Genomic DNA, 18,981 nt, shown 5'->3' on the forward strand with positions numbered 1-18,981 from the left:
AATTTGGGTTGTTTAGTTGTCTGTTTATATGATTTAATTTTCTTGTCATCAGATCCATAGGACTGTTTGAGAGCCAATAACAAATTTTTTTGTTTGATATTTTTAAATATAATAGTTTTAATTCACATGAAATTTTACTTTGGCATGTGAGGTGAGCCATGACTTAAACTGTTATAAAAATAAAATCTATTTAGCCAATAAGAATAGAATTTTAAAATCAGTAATTGAAGTAAATGAAGTAGTATAAATGCTAATTAGTATAATAATTCAGCCTTTTGTATATTTTAGGGATTTGGGAACCAGGAGGATTCAGATAATGTTGCTGAGATCTTTGCTTATGGTAAGGCATTTAAGACAAATAAAGGACACACTTAACCTTAAATTACCGAAAACATTAAATAGCTTCATGTTACAACCTTTCTTTTCTTAAGTAAGTTACTGTTTATGGTTAGTATTTTATTATGTTCTTCATTTTAAAGATTATCCTATTTTTGTTACCATTTATTTCTCACTTCTGTCATTGTGTTTGATCTTCATAATGATGAAACATACAGAGGGCAGAAACTATTGCTGTCTTATAGATGAAGATACCTGGGCTCAGAGACTGTGAGTGGAAGGAGTTGGTGAGGTCCACCAAAGTCGCTGGGCTAAAAAACAGAACTCAGACTTGAAATCCAAAGTTCTTTCAACATATTATGCTAATTCTTTCTCATGCTGACCAAATAATTGCTTCTGATTGGGAAAATAATTCATTAAAATGAATATTTGCCATTTAAAATTTGAAGTGGCTATAAGTAGCTGAAAAGGAAAAGTATACCCAGAATGAAAGGTCCTCTGGTTATTTTCTAGCAATTGTACTTATATTTGATTCAGCCATTGCTAGCGCATATGCGTCCTCTCAAAATCAGTATCTTTCAGATTTATCCTAGAAATGTTTACTATACATGATCTAATATTTTAAACGGACTCTCTCAAGTGCAGAAATACCTTGTATGGTTTTATTTTTAATTCTTTTTAATTCTGTTTATGGCGCTTGTCATTTAGAAATTTTGAATTCTAATATAACCAGATTTATCAGTTTTTTCTATATGTTTTGCACTTTTTCATTTGTATCTTATATAAGAACTTCATTCCTCCTCTGATGATACAAACACATTTGTTTGTATTTTCTTATAGCAGTTTTAAAATTTTAGCTCTCTACATTTAGAACTTTAATCTGAAGTTTATGTTTATATGTGGTATGAGGCATGGATTTTCCCAGATGAGTAGACAGTTGTCCCACCAGTTTCCCAGCTGACTTATGAAACTACCTCAATCCTATAATAAATGCCCAAATGTAAATGTTAAGTATTCCATACATGTTTATAATCCTGAAAATATGTTGAGATCTCCCACCTGCAATTTAATTTGATCCTAAGCCTTTATTTATATTAAACAAATTCCCTAAGTAAATTATTTTGCCTTGCCTTTCTGATTATACCGTATAGTCAACTGAATATATGTTATGCTTAAAATGTTTAATAGCATTTAAGTATATTCTCTTTAAAAGTTTTATGTTTAGAAGATATTAATGTACTCTTAAATGTCAAATCAAGTAACTAAGTACAGCTTTCCAAAATGAAAATGTATTCCTATTAACCAACTGCCTAATTTAAAATGAAAAATAATTTACAAACTTAAATTTAAAATTTGCAGGTCTTACTTTTACTGTTTGTCACCTAAGCTCCTTATATCTGTTTTGTACTAACCTTAACCTCTCTGAGCCTCAGTTTCTCCTTATGAATGGAGATTCACTAGTGTCTACCTTACAGGGATATGGTGAGGACAAAGTTAATACATATGCAGTGCTTAGAATCATGCCTAACACATGGTAAATGTGTGCTATTATTAACTTTATTCTCCTCATGAATGATGTTTTTGTAAATTCAGCAAAATCCTTCATTACTTTGCACATTTCTTTTATGTCTTTTGTCCAGGCTTCTGCCCATATTTTCTTTCCTAAGTTTATGGTTCTTATAAAACAATATGAGAATTTTACAAAAAAAGGTCTCATGACAAAAGGTTGTTTGTTTTCTTCTCCATAATCAGGTGACCTCTGGATACAAAGCGAAGACAATTGTTACTGCACTGCCAGGGTCTTTCCTGGATCCTTTGTTATCACCATCTCTCATGGAAGACTATGAACTGAGACAGTTGGTCTTGGAAGTAATGCATAATCTCATGGATCGCCATGACAATAGGGCAAAGCTTCGAGGGATCAGGTAATGTGCCATTTTGAAATGGATCTAATGATAATGTTTTTAAATTGCTAAATTAGTGTATTTAAGTATTGTGATTTTTAAAAATCTAGCATGTTCAGGTTTTATTAATCCAGAATTTTATTTAATTGGTATTGAGATAATTTAATCAATATATTTTAAGATAACAAATTTTTGGAGGGCACATATGTACTCTTCAGAAGCAATTCAGTAGTATCATTACATACAGGCTTATCAAACTCTTAAGTATAAATACAATTTTCCATATAAGATGTGATATCGTAAATAAATGTGCTATTCATTAAAAATGATATATTGATTGTCTCTAGAATAATACCGGACGTAGCTGACCTAAAGATAAAAAGAGAAAAAATTTGTAGACAAGACACAAGTTTCATGAAAAAGGTAAGACATCTTCTAAAAAAATAAATGCGTAGTGTAAATTACAGCCATTTGAATTGTTAGGTGGTTTTATATTGATCTGTGACCTTGAAATGAAGCCATAGAATTTTGAATTTGAAAGACCTCAAGACGCCATCTTCAGCCTCCCTCAAGTGTAACATTCCTGGCGGTGTCTCCTCCAGCCTGTATTTGAACATTGTATTGTTGGGCTGCTTTAGTAGTTCTAAATTTCTTCTCTGAGTAAAATGTCTTCCTATAATTCTTGCCCTGGCAATCCTCTCCCACTAAAAAACACACATACTGATTCCTCTTTTATAGACAGCTTCAAGTTTCTGAAAATAGCTATCACCATCAAATAAATTAACTATGGTGAGTTTTTACTGTCTTATTAGGCATTGTTTTCTACACTATTTGGGATATAAAGATGAGTTGGGCAGGATATCTGCCCCAGTAGTGGTTTTAGCTGGATTTTCATGATGATAATTTAAATTCTGTAGGTCTACTGGCAGATGGCTGAATTTAGAAGATTATGATATTTATGGTTATTTGCATATTGAGTAAACTTTCTGTGCGGTTATTATTCATCCAAAGCTTGGGCACCTAATATTTGCTATACACTGAGTCAATGTTAAGAGATATGATAACCATCACACTGCCAGCTGCCCTTATAATGAACACAGTATTGCCAGCTAAGGGAGCCTGTTTTTAGAGGTGCGAGGAAAAGGAGACAGAGCCCCGTAGGAAGCTAGGTGCAGAGACCCGTAATCCATGTTCTTTTTTGCCTCTTTACTAGACCATGCTTTCTCTTGGACACTGTCTTTAATGTTTCTGTTTCTACCATTACTATTGATTGCTGTGTTTCAAGTTAACTCCGTTTTAAAACTACATTTAAAAAATAATTTACAAAATATCATTCTTCCTAAATTAATGTGATTCCTTGAATAAAATATTTAAGTGAGGCTATACTGTATATCAAAAAACTGGTTAATAAATAGGACAGATACATTAATTCCTCTCAATTTTTATTTTTGTATTTCTTTATATCACCTAACTGATGAATTCTACATAACTGAGGAACTTCAATTTTTTTAAATATTTTTTATTGACAAATTTATACATTTATGGGATGCAGTATGATGTTTTGATTATATGTATATAATGTGGAAAGTTTAAATCCAGCTAATTAACATATCCGTTTTCTTGCTTACCTATCTTGTTTTATGGTGACATACTTGAAATTTACTCTTAGTTTATTTTGAAATATACAATACACTATTATTGACTATAGTCACCCTGCTGTGCAATAGATCTCAAAACTTAACTCCTTCTATCTGTCTGAAACCCTGTAACCTTTGATCAATAATCTCTCCATACCCTCCTTCTCGCTCTCAGGCCCCAGCTCTTGCTAACCACCATTCTCTACTTCTGTGAGTTCAACTCTTTTAGATTCCACATATAAGTGAGATTATGCAGTATTTCTTGTGACTGACTTGTTTGACTTAGCATAATGTCCTCCAGGTTCATCCATACTGTCACAAATGAAAGAATTTTCTTCTAGTGTAAGGCTGAATAGTATTTCATTGTATGTATATATACTACATTTTCTTTATCCATTCATCTCTTGATGGACACTTAGGCTGATTCCATACTGAGGAATTTTAAATCATTACTGATATAATGAATTTTGTAAACTCAATTTATACCTGATTTTTGAGTTTTTGACTTTATACAGTGACATTAAACAGTCATGAACATTGAGACTGGATTTCATTTTATCCATTATGAGTTATAGAAATAATACTTCTGCTGTTTATTTTGCTAGTCAACCAATTTGAAAGGCTATAATTTAATGGCAAGATTAGACTATTATTTCATGTTAGATTTTGAATCCTTAAACTGTTCTCTGAATTAGTTATTCCTCTGTTTTATAATTTAAAGTAACTTTCTTTGCTAAGCATTTGTTATCATTAATGTAAACCATTCCTTTTTGTCTTTCTCTTTAGAAGCAATGTGTTCACACTTTTTTTCCTTTGTCAAAATTTTATTTTTATAATTTGACGCCATTTTTCATTTACCTTCCAATTTGTTTTATCAGTAAAAATGTTGTTTGATTTTCATATGAAACCTTAACTAGCAACTCAGATAAGTTTCTGCAAAGAACTAAAGAAAAAAAGTTGGGTTCTGTAGCCACAGGATGATGGACTGGCCTTTAGTTAAGAGAATCCTAGTTTAGCATAGACAGTATATTTTCTTTGTTAACATTGTTCAGGCAACTGTGTCTTAGATTACTACCCAGCCTAAAACTACTCCATCTGAATGTTTTAGGGGCATCTTATATACGGAGTCTGTTTGAAAAACGGTTCCAGGGCTGGAATCCCTTATACATTGGGAGGTATCACTTCACCTGTAATTTCCTAGTGAAGCGTATTCTTCCAGAGAAAACAGCTGCCACCACTGAGTCTACAACTCACTATATAGTTTCTCACCATGTGAAAAAGCTCTTGTTAATGTTTCACCAAATCAAGGAATTATGTTGAAAAGAGTACTTTTTATTATGAAATATAAAATATATGGGAATTATTACTTTATTTTAAGGTGAACAACAGTATAACCAAAAGCATCCCACATGTTCTGTCTTCTTCATAACTCCATCCTCTCCCCTACAGGTAATCACTATCATTGCTCTGACTTTGATGGAAATTGACTCCTTCAAATTTTTTTTACAGTTTGATAACCTAAATATACATTATGTCCTTGAACTATATTGTTTAATTTTGCCAGTTTTCGTAATTTGGGTGAAGGGAACCATACATTGTATATTCTTTTAAGTTTAGTTTTTTTTTTTTTGTTCATCTCTATTTTGGTAAAATTCATCCATGTTTGGCTTCAGTAGTATTCCATGATATGAATATACCACAAGTTTTCTTTTGTTGTCAGACATTTGAATTCTTTCCAGTTAGTGAGTGTTATGAACTGTGCTCCTAAAAACATGCTTGTACATGTGTTATGCTGTATATAACTCCCATTTCTCCAAGGCCTGTAGGAGAGGAATTGCTGAGTAATAGATTATGTATTCTTCAGATTCACTAGATAATGCCATACCAATTTGTAAAGTCATTATACCTATTTGTATTTTTACATTACATATTACGGATTTTTTATTTCATCTAATATGGTGACTATGTAGTAGGTAATTTTTAAAAACAAACTTGAATTACTTAAGGAACCTGAAGTCTAAATTATCACATATGTATGCACCACTTTAATGTTTGTTAATGATGTTTAGAACCATAGAATTCAAGAATATTCTTAGGTTTTGAGAGGACCCAATACATAAAGTTTTTTTTACCCCACCCAAGTATAGAAACCTTTTGTGTTTGAGAGAGAGAAAGAACGAGAGAGACAAACTCTAGATTCAGAAAGGTGGAAACCAAAATAACAACTTCAGAAATAAAGGAATCTGGTGGGTAACTTTATGTCTGTAGCCAAAAAAGGCTTACTAACACTGTAGCACAGATTTAAGCCGACTTAACCAGTTAGTCATTGTCACAGCTGGAGAACTATAGGCCTCCTTACCAGGATGGGACCTCAGTGCATATTAAATAGAGAACAGAGCAGAATGCATACTTGTTACAGACATGCTGGCTTCAGAAGAGTCTGTGCTGTTCTCGCCCAGTTTCTTTTCATAAAATGATCAGAAGAACCTTCTGAGAAACAGGCTTGGAATATTAAGCCTAAAGTCTCTCCACATGGGAAAAATGAGTGTTCTTAACCCTGCCTGCCCATTATAACCACATGGGGAGCTTTATACTTAAAAAATACTGATGCTTGTGCTTTGCCACTGACCAGTTACATCATATTGGAAGAAGGTGGACAGTAGTGAGAAGTGGGGAGGGCAAGAGCATGGTGGTCATTCCAGTTGTCCAGTGATTCCAGCGGGCAGTTAGAGTTGAGAGCTAATTGAGTTAATGTTGCCATTGTGACTGGAAGTGGCATTGCACCTATATCCAGGAATGCTTTAGAAAGGAAAGGCTTTAATAATCTTTATTATAATAATAAATAATAAATCTTTATTGTAATAATCTTTACTTAGATCAGTCTAGTTTAGGGGAAACCTCTGTGCAATACCTGGGGAGTTTCTTTAACCTCTTCCTTGTTAATAGGCTTTAGACTTGCCTTCAGGGACTCCCTGCCAAAATGTAACAGAACCTGCAGATGCTCTTCTTTGTACCACTAACCCACAGCACAGGGATTGTTCCCCAGTCAAGAGAGCCTCAGTACATTTCCTCTCAGTACAATATTCTTTATCATTGCTGAGGCTGTATTGCCAAAGTGTCTCAGGATTCTGCCATCCATTTCACTTTTTTTCTCAAGTCAGTCCATAATTTGCTTTTGTTTTTTCAAATTACTATTAAAAAACATTTTCATTGTTAGCACAGGAACTATTTTTTACTGGTTATTTTTATTTAAGGTTTGTCTTCAACTTTAACATTAGTTTGTAGTTGTATATTAGCATGTTGTTTGATATTAATAATTGAAATTTGACTATCTGATCATCAACTTAAATTTCATTTCCATGTTAAGCTATGTAATAACATAGGTACACTGTAAAAGTGTATGCATGTGAAATCTGCCTTTTCTACATTTTAAGCAAAATTACCTTTGTCCTCTGTCTTTTCTCCTCAGAATGGGCAACAGCTGTATCGGCACATATATTTGGGTTGTAAAGAGGAAGACAATGTTCAGAAAAACTATGAACTACTTTATACTTCTCTTGCTCTTATAACTATTGAACTGGCTAATGAAGAAGTAGTTATTGATCTCATTCGATTGGCCATTGCTTTACAGGTATGCTTTCATAACCATTCACTGCAGAAAACATTTTTTTATAAAGTAGACACCATCTTTGAAATGTTGCCTTTATCCAAGGACATGAATTTTAAAAGGGAGGTAGCTAGTTGTAAATCTAAAATACTCAAGACTATGATTACATTCTTCATTTATTCCTTTTATATATGTTGCATGAGCATCAACTTGTGTGCTAAATATCCTTCAAGGCCATAGGGTTATAGTGTGATGAAGAAGACAAACACAGTCCCTGTACCCACACTTCCTACGCTGGGGGGAATAGTCATTAAATAAGAATGACATACATGTAGTTGTTTAATTAGAGTTGCATAAGTGTTATGTAATAGGACAGTATGCAATGGCTATATATGCATGTGTGTGTGTATATATATATGAGAACAGGAAAGGCTTTCCTAGGGAAGAGAGTTTAAGTTGAAAAAATTAACTCTCTTGTAAAAGAACATTTATTTTCCTTTCAGAATTGTTTTAGAAAATAACTTCTGATAAAGTGGCATTTTTGTTAGCTTTCTGAACTACCTGCAGTTTTCCACTGTAATCAGAGAAAATGCTGGTGAAGTATAAGAACTTGATCTCTCTGATGTGTTTGTTTCTTATTAAAGGACAGTGCAATTATCAATGAGGATAATTTGCCAATGTTCCATCGTTGTGGAATCATGGCACTGGTTGCAGCATACCTCAACTTTGTAAGTCAGATGATAGCTGTCCCTGCATTTTGCCAGCATGTTAGCAAGGTAATGTATTTAGAAAAGTCCTTAAACTTGAATTTTGTACAAAAATGCTAATTTTATTCCAATGATGATTATTTTTAACTTTGGTGATTGTGTATCAAATTAAGATAGTTCTATAAAAATTTACAGCCAGTAAACTGAAACTACAGCTAAAACTGTAGCTACTGTTTTTGTATTTTCTTAGATGCATGTTGTTTTATTATAATAGTTTAATGTAGTGGTTGAATGGAATATATGGTTTTCTTCTAGAATACCTTATGTGGTTTATTCTATGACTTTTTTCCTTTGAACACTTATGACTCTTAGTATCTAAATTTTCTTAAATTATACTCTTGTTGTTTATTCTAAACTACTTGAGGCAGATCTCAAAACTTGAATAATTAATGTGCATCTCAGAGAATTGTCCTGTGTCTTTCAAATATATTTAGTTTTCTTTAGCACTCTTACATCGTTATTTGCATGACTTAATAAACATTTCAGTGCCCCCAAGTTACCTAGCAGAAAAAGTCCACTATTAAAGACATCTGTAAGAGAGAACTTTATTTTTCTTAAATTGGAAGCACATCATTTAGTCCTTGCTAAAATGTAGGCTTTTAGTATACTCTAAGAAACAAAACTCATCCATTCATTAATCAGACATTTGAGTGAATATTTGATGCCCACCACTAGAGAAGTAAATACTACAAAAGCAGAGTACCTCTTTGCTCACAGTTCACTGGAGGAGCCAGACCACATAAGTGCCTGGAGACCTTGTACACAGGCTGCAAAAGGTAATGCAGCAGATGGAGGATGGTGATTTGTAAAGCAATTTCCAAAATAGTGCATTTGAGAAAATAGATATTCTTGCTTTATTATAATAGGCATAATCAAATGTAATGTGTCATCATTTTTTGCTTTATGTATTATTTTATTGTCACAGTTTTATCTGTTAAATTTTAAGAATAATAGATGTGAAAACAAAACAAACTTTACAGTTAGGCTGTAAACTTAGCTTAAATTCAAAAACGAAGTGATGGTATTTTTTATAAATGTTTAAACTTGTTTTGTTTTTAAGCTGTTTTCTGGATTTTTATAGCAAGGTCCTGAGGGGTAGGGTTTTTGATTTTTGTTCTGTTTTTGAGTATTTTTTAGGTTATTGAAATTCGAACTATGGAAGCCCCTTATTTTCTACCAGAGCATATCTTCAGAGATAAGTGCATGTATGTTAATTCTTTACATTTTAAGGATGGGGTACTGACTTGATAAACCAATCAGTAATAATTATAAAGGAGTAAATACTGTTATAATAATTCCTGTTTCTTTATACTAATCATCATTTTGTGTCTGTCATTTAATTCATTTAATTATTTCCCTTGTTATAAAAGGGCCTGCACATTATGGATGTTGACTCATGCACAACATGGAGTCAATCTTGAAAAAGTTTTTTAAGAATAAGACTTGGCCGGGCGCAGTGGCTCACGCCTGTAATCCTAGCACTTTGGGAGGCCGAGGCGGGTGGATCACCTGAGATCAGAAGTTTTAGACCAGCCTGGCCGACATGGCGAAACCCCATCTCTACTAAAAAATACAAAAATTAGCTGGGTATGGTGGCACGTGCCTGTAGTCCCAGCTACTTAGGAGGCTGAGGCTGGAGAATCGCTTGATCCCAGGAGGCTGAGGTTGCAGTGAGCCGAGATCACACCACTGCACTCCTGCCTGGGTGACGGAGCAGAGCGAGACTCCATCTCAAAAAAAAAAAAAAAAAAAAAGAGAGAAAACTTACCCCACTTTTTAAAAAATGTTGGATATGTCTCTTAAATATAGCATATTTTATGTTCTCATATGTAAATGATCAAACCTTTAAGAGAGTACAGTATCCTGTTGAAGACGTTTGGTAATAGGTAAAAATACTCAAAATATTGTGGAAGAAAGAATGTATTAAGGAAAATCAGTGTTATTTCCTGCATTATTTCTTGTTCTCTAAAGAAAAGTATATATGTGAATAATATTTTGTTTGAACTTTTGGGCTATAACAGCAGTTTATTTTGAAAGCATCAGCGTAAGATAATATCAAGCAGTTTGCAAGGAAAGTGAAACCTTATGTGGGTGGGCAAGTACTTCCTAACACTTAGCTGGCTAATGTGGTTTTCATTAACAATCAGTGGGCTACTGATTTTTTTTTTACTTTGTCTCTCAGTATACTTTTTAATTAACATGACAATAAAAGCTACATTTAGTGTTCTTTATTACTTAACAAGTAAAGATCAACAGAGTAATGTAAGGCTGAATTCACTATTGGAATGTTACTGAGAGAAGAATCACTGCAGAATGGTTAATATATGGGACTACATACTGTGTGTTTTTAAAGAGCTCAAATTAGTTGCCTAAAATATACTGATTTTTCTGCTACTACAGTTTACATTATGTTTATATTTAGAATATTGAGGCTTTTGCTCTGGAATGTTTTGCATAGTAACTTATTTTTGCTCAGTAATTTAATACTGAATGATTGTTGTTTTGATGAACTTCGCAGGCTTCCAAAATCTTTAGAGAAGCATGAAAAAGATTTGTACTTTCTGACCAACAAGATTGCAGAGTCGCTAGGTGGAAGCGGATATAGTGTTGAGAGATTGTCAGTTCCGTATGTACCGCAAGTAACAGGTAAGAGGAGGATAATTAGAACTCTCACTCTGGTGATTGCTTATGTTATAGTAATTTTTTCATTACCCAGTTAGCAATGAAAATTAATTCTGGTGTGTGTCCTTACTATAGCCCAGCCATTTTCAAATGCTTAAGAGTATTTACTTCTGTTTTTTAATTTTGCTATTGAAAACCTTCAGTAAATCTCTAACGACATAGATAATTATTTTACCACGAGCAAATCAAGTCCTTGAATATTTATTGTTATAATACTTAATATTTTATTTAATAGTATATTTTAAAGTGAGATCTTTTCTCATTAAATGATATTCATTTAAGTTATGGAAATTGATGGAAATTGTTCAATGATAAGTGATTATTGAGGTTAATGAATTAGGCAACTTTCGTTATTTGAAAGAGTACACACTGTTGTTATATAAATAAAACGACAAACTTTTTGAGTTAGGGATTTTTTTTTCTCTGTGATCTATATATTTCCTTCTATTTTTCCCATTGCCTGAAATAATTCTGTTTGAAGGCAAAATTGCATAGTGTCTTGTATTCAACTTTTACTGTAAAAATTAAAATCAAAGAATTTATGTCTTACGCTTTCATTTTAATTTGGTGACTATATAAATATTAAATTTTGTAAGTGAATTAGTTCTTTGGGGATACCTCTGTTCTACAAGGCAACCATTTGATTTCACTTAGAAAGATTTCTGGATTAGTCACTACAAGTAGCACAGTCTTTGTAAATGGCTTTTTTTTTAATAACATGGATCCAAAATATATACATTTAGTACAGTAATAGTTGTTCATAACAGTCTGAGATGTTAATGAGTGCTTTTGCATTTTCTTTTAAACTTTATGCTATAAAAGATTGTGTTCCTTAGGAACTCCTTGAGGAAATAAAAGTGCTAAGAATAAAACATTATTAGAGCTTTATAATTTAAAATATTAAAAAAAACATTTAAAATATTTTACTCTTATAATTTGAATTTAGCTCTCTTTCCTTCAAGCAAAAAACCTCTTAAACCCAGGCACAAGCACGAAGGTAAATCCAGTTGTCAGTTTGGCCTGCCTTTTCCCTCACCTGTCCTCTAGGAAAATAGCTTAATAAAATGTGCCTTTTAGAAAATGGGGCCAGTGGCCTGCATATTTGCTATAATTGGTTTAATTATTATTTTCCTTTATCTTCCTTATAGCCCTAGTTTATTTTTACCCCTGTTATTTCTTTTTACCCTGTTCCTTTAACTCTTAACAATTTTTAATGAAAGCTCTGGTACTTTTACAATTTTTAACAAATGGTCTGCACTTCCCTGATTCCTCCCACCCCTAAAAAAGATGTATTCTCTCGTAATGCGTCTCTACCAATGACTAGAAGAATTCTGAATATTTTAGTGTCTACTTAATTGTGTAACTGCACTACTAGAAATCCTACTAGATTTTTCTGATTTGTAAAGACTGATAGTTTAGAACCTATCTGTGGCATTAGTATCCTGCCTTAATGCAGAAACAGAATAAACAGTGATATTTTATGGGATACTGAATCTGGAATTAAATTTCCTTTTGCTGTGTAACCATCAGATATTCATTTAAAAAATTCAAGGGATTTAAGAACAATGTATTAAAATAAAAAGCAGAACATATTTAGTTTATTGTGTATCATGCAGTACACATCATCATCACAAACTAGGAGCTACCATTTATTATGCACTGTGTGCCAGGCACTGTGATAAGTGCTTTGTATTCATTTTCTTATGTAATTCTCATAATGGTTTGGTGAGGAAGGTAGCATTATCTTTGTTTACAAATGAGGATAGTGAGGCTAAAATTGAATTAAATGATTAGGTGACACCACTAACAGCCTCTCCAGTTAGTTGCTTAATAAATTATTTGATTTCACTATTTTTCAGGGGCTCAAATATTGTTCAGGCATCCAGAAAGATCCAGATTGATTTTTATCATTTCTTTCTCTAACTTCTACTGAGTGCCTACAGTGTAATATATATCAGGCACTGTTATGACTTTCATAGGGTAGAAAGATGTTAAGATGCAATTCTTATCCTCAAGGAATACAATCTAGTGGGAAAAGCAGATGAATGATTGAAACACAATGATAACTAGATATAGAGAAAGAATGATGATCTACCTAAAGTTTATTGAACTATTGATGCCTGGCATCATCATAATGTGGTTGATAAATGTTAGCTGAGTATTGTATTTTACTTATCTCTAATCAACCTAGAATTCGAATGCACAGTGTATGTTTAGTCCTGTGCCAAGTACTGCTTTATGAGGGGGAAACAGTAGTGTCCCCCATCTGAATCGTTCAGAGGTACCAGTGGCTTCAGTCAACTCGTACAGTTATTTAAGTATTAAGCGAGCACCTCCAGTGTGCCAGGTGCTGTGCAAGCAAAAGCCAGAATGAACAAGACGGGTAGGTCCGTACTTTCACAAAGCTCACAGTCTCTCTTAAATGTATTGTTCACTTGAACCACAAAACACAGCAGATGTTTTGGTATTATTCTAGGTGCATAGGAAATAAGTTAATTTCATTATATAATTTTTCTCTAAGAAGATAAATAACCAGGCAATTTTAATATGACTGTTCGGGTATGATTAGGGACATTTAGGGTCCTCCAATAGCACGTACAAATATTTAATCCAGGTTTGGCTGGCCAGGGATATCTTCCAGAGGAAAAAGCCTCCAAGATGAGCTTGAAGCAGGTGTTAGGCAAGTGAACTGTGCTTCATATGGTAGTAACAACATGTGTGAAGGAATGAGGTAGGCAAGAATAGGATTTGTTCTGTGAATTAATATAGAGTGACGGCAGACTTCAGGGAGTGGAGTTAGGAATTGTAGAGCAAGGTGAACTAGTTTGAACTCTGTTCTGAAGGCAATGGGGAAGCATGAGTGATTTTAATCAGAGGATAACATGATCAGAGTTGCATTTTAGAAGTAGTACTTTGGTTGTAATTTTGCAAACTGGAGATGAAGTGACTATTTATTTTGATGGCATGTTAGTCATCCTTAGGAGAAATGACAGCGGCCCATAATAAAGAGGCATCAGTGAGGATACAGAGTAGGTAGATTCTAGAAAAATTTATGAGAGAGAATTTATAGGCATTTGATTGGTATGGAGAGACAAGAAGAAAGCCAGGGATTTTGTCCAGGATTCTGGCTTGGGCACTTGAGTGAATGGTGTAAAACTGAGGGGACGCATAGGATTTACTTACCATTTCATTTGCTTGTTTTTTTTGTGTGTGTTTTGTTTTTCTGAGAGGGATGACAGATATAGCTGGTGTATTAGTCCGTTTTCACACTGCTGATAGAGACATACCAGAGACTGGGCAATTTACAAAAGAAAGAGGTTTAATTAGACTTACAGTTCCACGTGGCTGGGGAAGGTGTCACAATCATGGCAGAGGGTGAAAGACAATTCTTACATGGCAGTGGCAAGAAAGAATGAGAAAGAAGCAAAAGCAGAAACCCTTGATAAACTGATCAGATCTCATGAGACTTATTCACTATCACGAGAATAATGTCAGAAAGACCAACCCTCATGATTCAGTTACCTCCCACTGGATCCCTCCCACAACAGGTGGGAATTCTTGAGATGCAATTCAAGTTGAGACTTAGGTGGGGACACAGCCAAACCATATCAGCTGGGTTCAAGTGAAGAAGGAAAGAAGTACATATTTCAGCTGAAACTCTAAGTAGTTTTGAATCTGGGGTGGTAGAAGGATAGAGTTTTTATTAATAGAAATGAATAGGAAAAAGTGGCTGGTTTTGGAGATAAGCCTCTTGTTGAGTATCTTTGACAGTGGAGCATGCAAGTAAAGTAGCTTGTAGGCAGTTAGGAGATAGGACTGGGTTTTGTGTGAGGGTTAGGAGGTTATAATGAAAATTTTGAAAACAGCAACATAGGGGATTTTGCTAAAGCCTTCAGGGAGGATGACTTCTCACAGTGAAGGCATGGAGAGAAAGAGGATGGAATGGCTTTAGACAGTTCTCTTTTCCTGAGGAGAGGCCATGTTGGGAAGGAACGTAAAGCTCCAAAGCTGAAAGTCTCAAGAATGTGAAAGGAAAGTAAGGTAATGTTGGAATGTGGGTGCTAGGAGGTTGGGGGGTGAGAAGGCAGGTAGAGGAGCTTCCAAAAAGGGAAAGGTGGCACAAATTGCTGAAGCTTCAGAGAAGCAGAAAATTGATTAAGACCTTTCTTTGGATTTTCCTGGAGGGTGATTATTGATCACCTTTGAGACAACACTATATTTCCTTTTTGTTCTCAATGATTTTGCCGCTCAGTGACCCCTTTCCTGCCCCCATACTTGTCTTTTCTTTTTTATTATTGGCTTCAACATGACTCTCTTTCTGCAACCCCTCAGCTTTCATAAATTAACCCAGAAATTATTTTATAGCCTCCTTTGAGAGAAGCCCTTATTTTCACTTCCGGTGAGACCTTGAAAGTTAATCTGCCTAGATGCTATAAGCAGATCAGCAGGCATGACCACATACTGCCTTGTGGCAATTCCATTGATGTCTTTATGTCCAGTTATTTGTATCAAAGCATGATTATGAAGGAAAAACAAAAAATACAGGGTCTAGGTTAACTCAGCAGTAGCCACATGCAGGATATAAAATATTCTCATCCTGAAAATTCTTGCAAAATAATGTGTCCTGTTTTGTTGCAGTTGAGTATGTACTGATTCTGTACCTTCAGCCTTCATGCAGTAGAACGTGGATGACTTTTGTATGGGAGATACAAAACCCAGAGTCTCACTGAATTTCGTGCATGGATATGTAGATCAGACATCAATGTACATGATGGTAGTACAAGGCTGAAGGATGATGGAAGGGAAGTTCATTAATAACCGGTAGTAAGTTTTTGTAGCTCAGAAGAAAAAGGGACAAGTAGAAATAATTGGAGTAATATTTAACACTTTAAGGAAGCGATGTGATGTTCAGATAGGCCTTGAAAGATAAGAATCTCTATAGTGAAGAGGATGGCAAAGAAGGGCAGGTAATGACATGATTCTAGAAAGCAGATATCCCACAGCATGCACAGAGGTTAGAAAGCAGGCATCTTTGAGTTGAGCACTAGATTGATTAAGGAAGGTTGAAGTTACTGTTGGTAAGATCTGATGAGAGAGCCTAGAATGTCCTTTTAATTCACAAGCAGTTTGTGGGGCATAGCTTGGGAAGTTATGTGGTTAGTGTTTTAAGAAGCTTAGTTAACATGGCGGTGACATACAGGTAAAATTGTAGAAAGGTCTGTCATTAGGATGGACTGAGTTACTGGTTCTCAGCTAAGGGTGAATTTTGCAATCTTGGGGAAATTTTTACTTGTCACAACTGGGACAGAGAGAGATGAGATAGGCCTATTGGCATCTAGTGCGTAGAAGCTAGGGATGCTGCTGAACATCTTATAATACAAGGGACAGCTTCCCACAACAAGAGTTATCTGGCCAAAAATGTCCATAGTGTCAAGGTTAAGAAACCCTAGCTAGGTTATGCTATAGTAGCAAACAAACCCAAATTCTTAATGGTTTGAAACAGTGAAGATGTATTTATTGCTCAGACTCGCTGTACATAACTATACATCATCCACATTCTGGAATCCAAGCTAATGGAGCTACCACTGTCTGGCACATTACTCATACTGTATTGGCCAGGACTTGTTACAGAACCCCTCCTAACCACAGAGAGGACAGGAATTGCAATCCTGTCACATCCCCAGAAAGGGGCAAACTATAATATTGACTAACAGTATTAGTTACAACCATGGAAGGCTACCTTGGAGTAGAGGAGTAGTCAGTAAGAGAGAAACCAGTTTCTTGCTGATTGCTTTTAATTCTTCATTCTTTGCCCCTTCAGTAAAGTAAAATCACAGTATATACAGAATGGGATTAGAAAGATGGAGCATAGGCTGGGCACAGTGGCTCACACCTGTAATTCTGGCACTTCGGGAAGCCGAGGTAGGAGGATTGCTTGAAGCCAAGAGTTGAGACCAGCTTGAGAAAAAAAAAAAAATACCCCGTCTCTACAAAAAGTTAAAACAAAAAATTTAGTCAGTTGATTCCATGTCTTTGCTGTTGTGAGCAGTGCTGCAATGAACATACGCATGTGCAAACCAACACAGGAACAGAAAACCAAATACCACATGTTCTCACTTGTAAGTGGGAGCTAAATGATGAGAACACACAGACACATAGAGGGGAACAATGCACACTGGGACCTGTTGACGGGTGGAGGGTGGGAAAAAGGAGAGCATCCAGAAAACAACAAATGGATACTAGACTTAATATGTGGGTGATGAAATAATCTGTACAACAAACCCCCATGACACAAATTTACGTGTATAACAAACCTGCGCATGTACCCCTGAACTTAAAAGTTAAAAAAAATTTACTGGGCATGGTGGCACATGCCTTTAGTCCTGACTACTCGGGAGGCTAAAATGGGAGAATCACATGAGCCCGAGAGTTTGAGGCTGCAGTGAGCTCTGATCACACCACTGTACTCCAGCCAGGTTGACAGAGAAGAGACACTGTCTCAGGAAGAAAAAAAAGAGAGAGAAAGATGAAGTGTTGCCAGATGATACAGTAACTCTGCTGTTACGCTGATTCTAGACCTGAGCTTCCCTACTGTTTTGGGGGAACATTATAGGTGTGTCTGGGTATTGTTCTCCTTACCTCTTCAGGTAGCTGGAGAGGGCCTGGGGCAGTCTGAGCCTGCAATATGAGCAGGCCCTTCCATTTATCTCTGTGTACCATGCATGCATTATAATTTAATGTGTGCAGTGAGGTAGAAAACTTCGGGAACTCTGCATTAAGCAGTGGGCTGCATTTGTTTAACAATTATAATTAGGACTGAAAATGATCTGTTTTAGAAACAACTATATTGGTAGTATAGAAGGGAGAAACATACTAGGAAGACCCACTTGAAAGCTATCCTAAGAGATGGTAAGAAAAGATGAAGATTTTGAATGATGACACTCTTGAAAATAAATAGGACAATGTGGAGATATAGATGGCTTATTTAGAGATGCGGAATTGGATTTAGAACATGTCAAATAGAATTGATTAATAAGAAATTGGAAATGTTGAACTCAGAAAAGGAGGTGCCAGAATCCTGCTCAGTCACTCAAGTATTTATAGAGCACTTACTAGGTGCTAGCTGCAACCCTAATAGTACCTGGAAACTCTTTGAGAGAGTTAGAAGTCCTGGGATGTGACCTGGGTGAGTACATTCCTTTTAGGACTGGGAGTAGAACAGTAGCCAACTTGGCATCATTGTCACCCTTTCTGAATTCTCTTCTGTATCGTAAAGGAAAAATTGGAACTATGTTTTTTCAGAATCAGAGACTGACAATGAAAAGCACTCAGAAAAATTTGCAAGTAGAAGAGGAGAAACTGTTATCTTTGAAAGACAATGTAACATTCAAATGAGTGGAGATCAGACTAGAAGCTTCCAGAAGCTTCTTGAGAATTACCATCTCCATGCTGCAGACTGAGACTATCCGATGGCTAGCCTAATTTTTACTCACTCAGCTTTCCAAGGGTTGAATAAGCCTCTAATTCTATATATTAGAATACACAAAGTGACTTCCTTTTTTGATTGTAATCATGATTATTTGATATTTTCCTAGCATCCTGTACTCTCCATCACACTTTAATAATTTGTTGATTTTATTGTATATTTTTCCTGTTAAAGTGTAAGCTGCACGGGATGTGTAATGTCTATTCAGCAGACTGTCCCTAACACCTAACAGGGTCTCTAATCACTTCCTAGATTTGTTGAGTATTGAATGCTAAAGTAGAAAAACAGAAGTAGAAAACAATGTATGTAAGGACATTATGATCAACAAATTCAAAGGTTCATGAAGTGGTTAAGCAGAAAATGGGCTAAGAATAGCTTTTGAATTTAGTGATTGGAAGACCATGGGATTTTATTTAAAAGTGCTGTCAGAAGAGTGGTTGGGGTTGGGATTATAATTACAGGACTTCAGCATAGTCAGTAGTGAAAAATCAGAGCAATTTGTTCAGACTGTACAAATGAATTGGGGACACAAAAGTAGATTAGCTAGAGCACTCAGTTAAAG

The 18,981-nt window shown here is 35.0% G+C and overlaps 1 protein-coding gene across 5 annotated transcripts in view; it reads left to right on the forward strand.

Annotated features, from left to right (window-relative positions):
- EFR3A (EFR3 homolog A) overlaps positions 1-18,981 on the forward strand; it is a 109,601-nt gene that overhangs the window by 72,841 nt on the left and 17,779 nt on the right. For all 5 annotated transcript variants that reach the window (XM_002819435.6, XM_024251081.3, XM_054518827.2 and 2 more), the window contains 7 exons: positions 289-340; positions 2,089-2,261; positions 2,588-2,663; positions 7,347-7,508; positions 8,129-8,260; positions 9,389-9,456; positions 10,770-10,897. In XM_002819435.6, the coding sequence (XP_002819481.3) occupies positions 289-340; positions 2,089-2,261; positions 2,588-2,663; positions 7,347-7,508; positions 8,129-8,260; positions 9,389-9,456; positions 10,770-10,897 (791 nt within the window). The remainder of the gene's footprint in view (positions 1-288; positions 341-2,088; positions 2,262-2,587; positions 2,664-7,346; positions 7,509-8,128; positions 8,261-9,388; positions 9,457-10,769; positions 10,898-18,981) is intronic.

The sequence above is a fragment of the Pongo abelii genome, chromosome 7 (genome assembly GCF_028885655.2).
Source record: "Pongo abelii isolate AG06213 chromosome 7, NHGRI_mPonAbe1-v2.0_pri, whole genome shotgun sequence".
In the NCBI taxonomy this organism is placed as follows: domain Eukaryota; kingdom Metazoa; phylum Chordata; class Mammalia; order Primates; family Hominidae; genus Pongo; species Pongo abelii.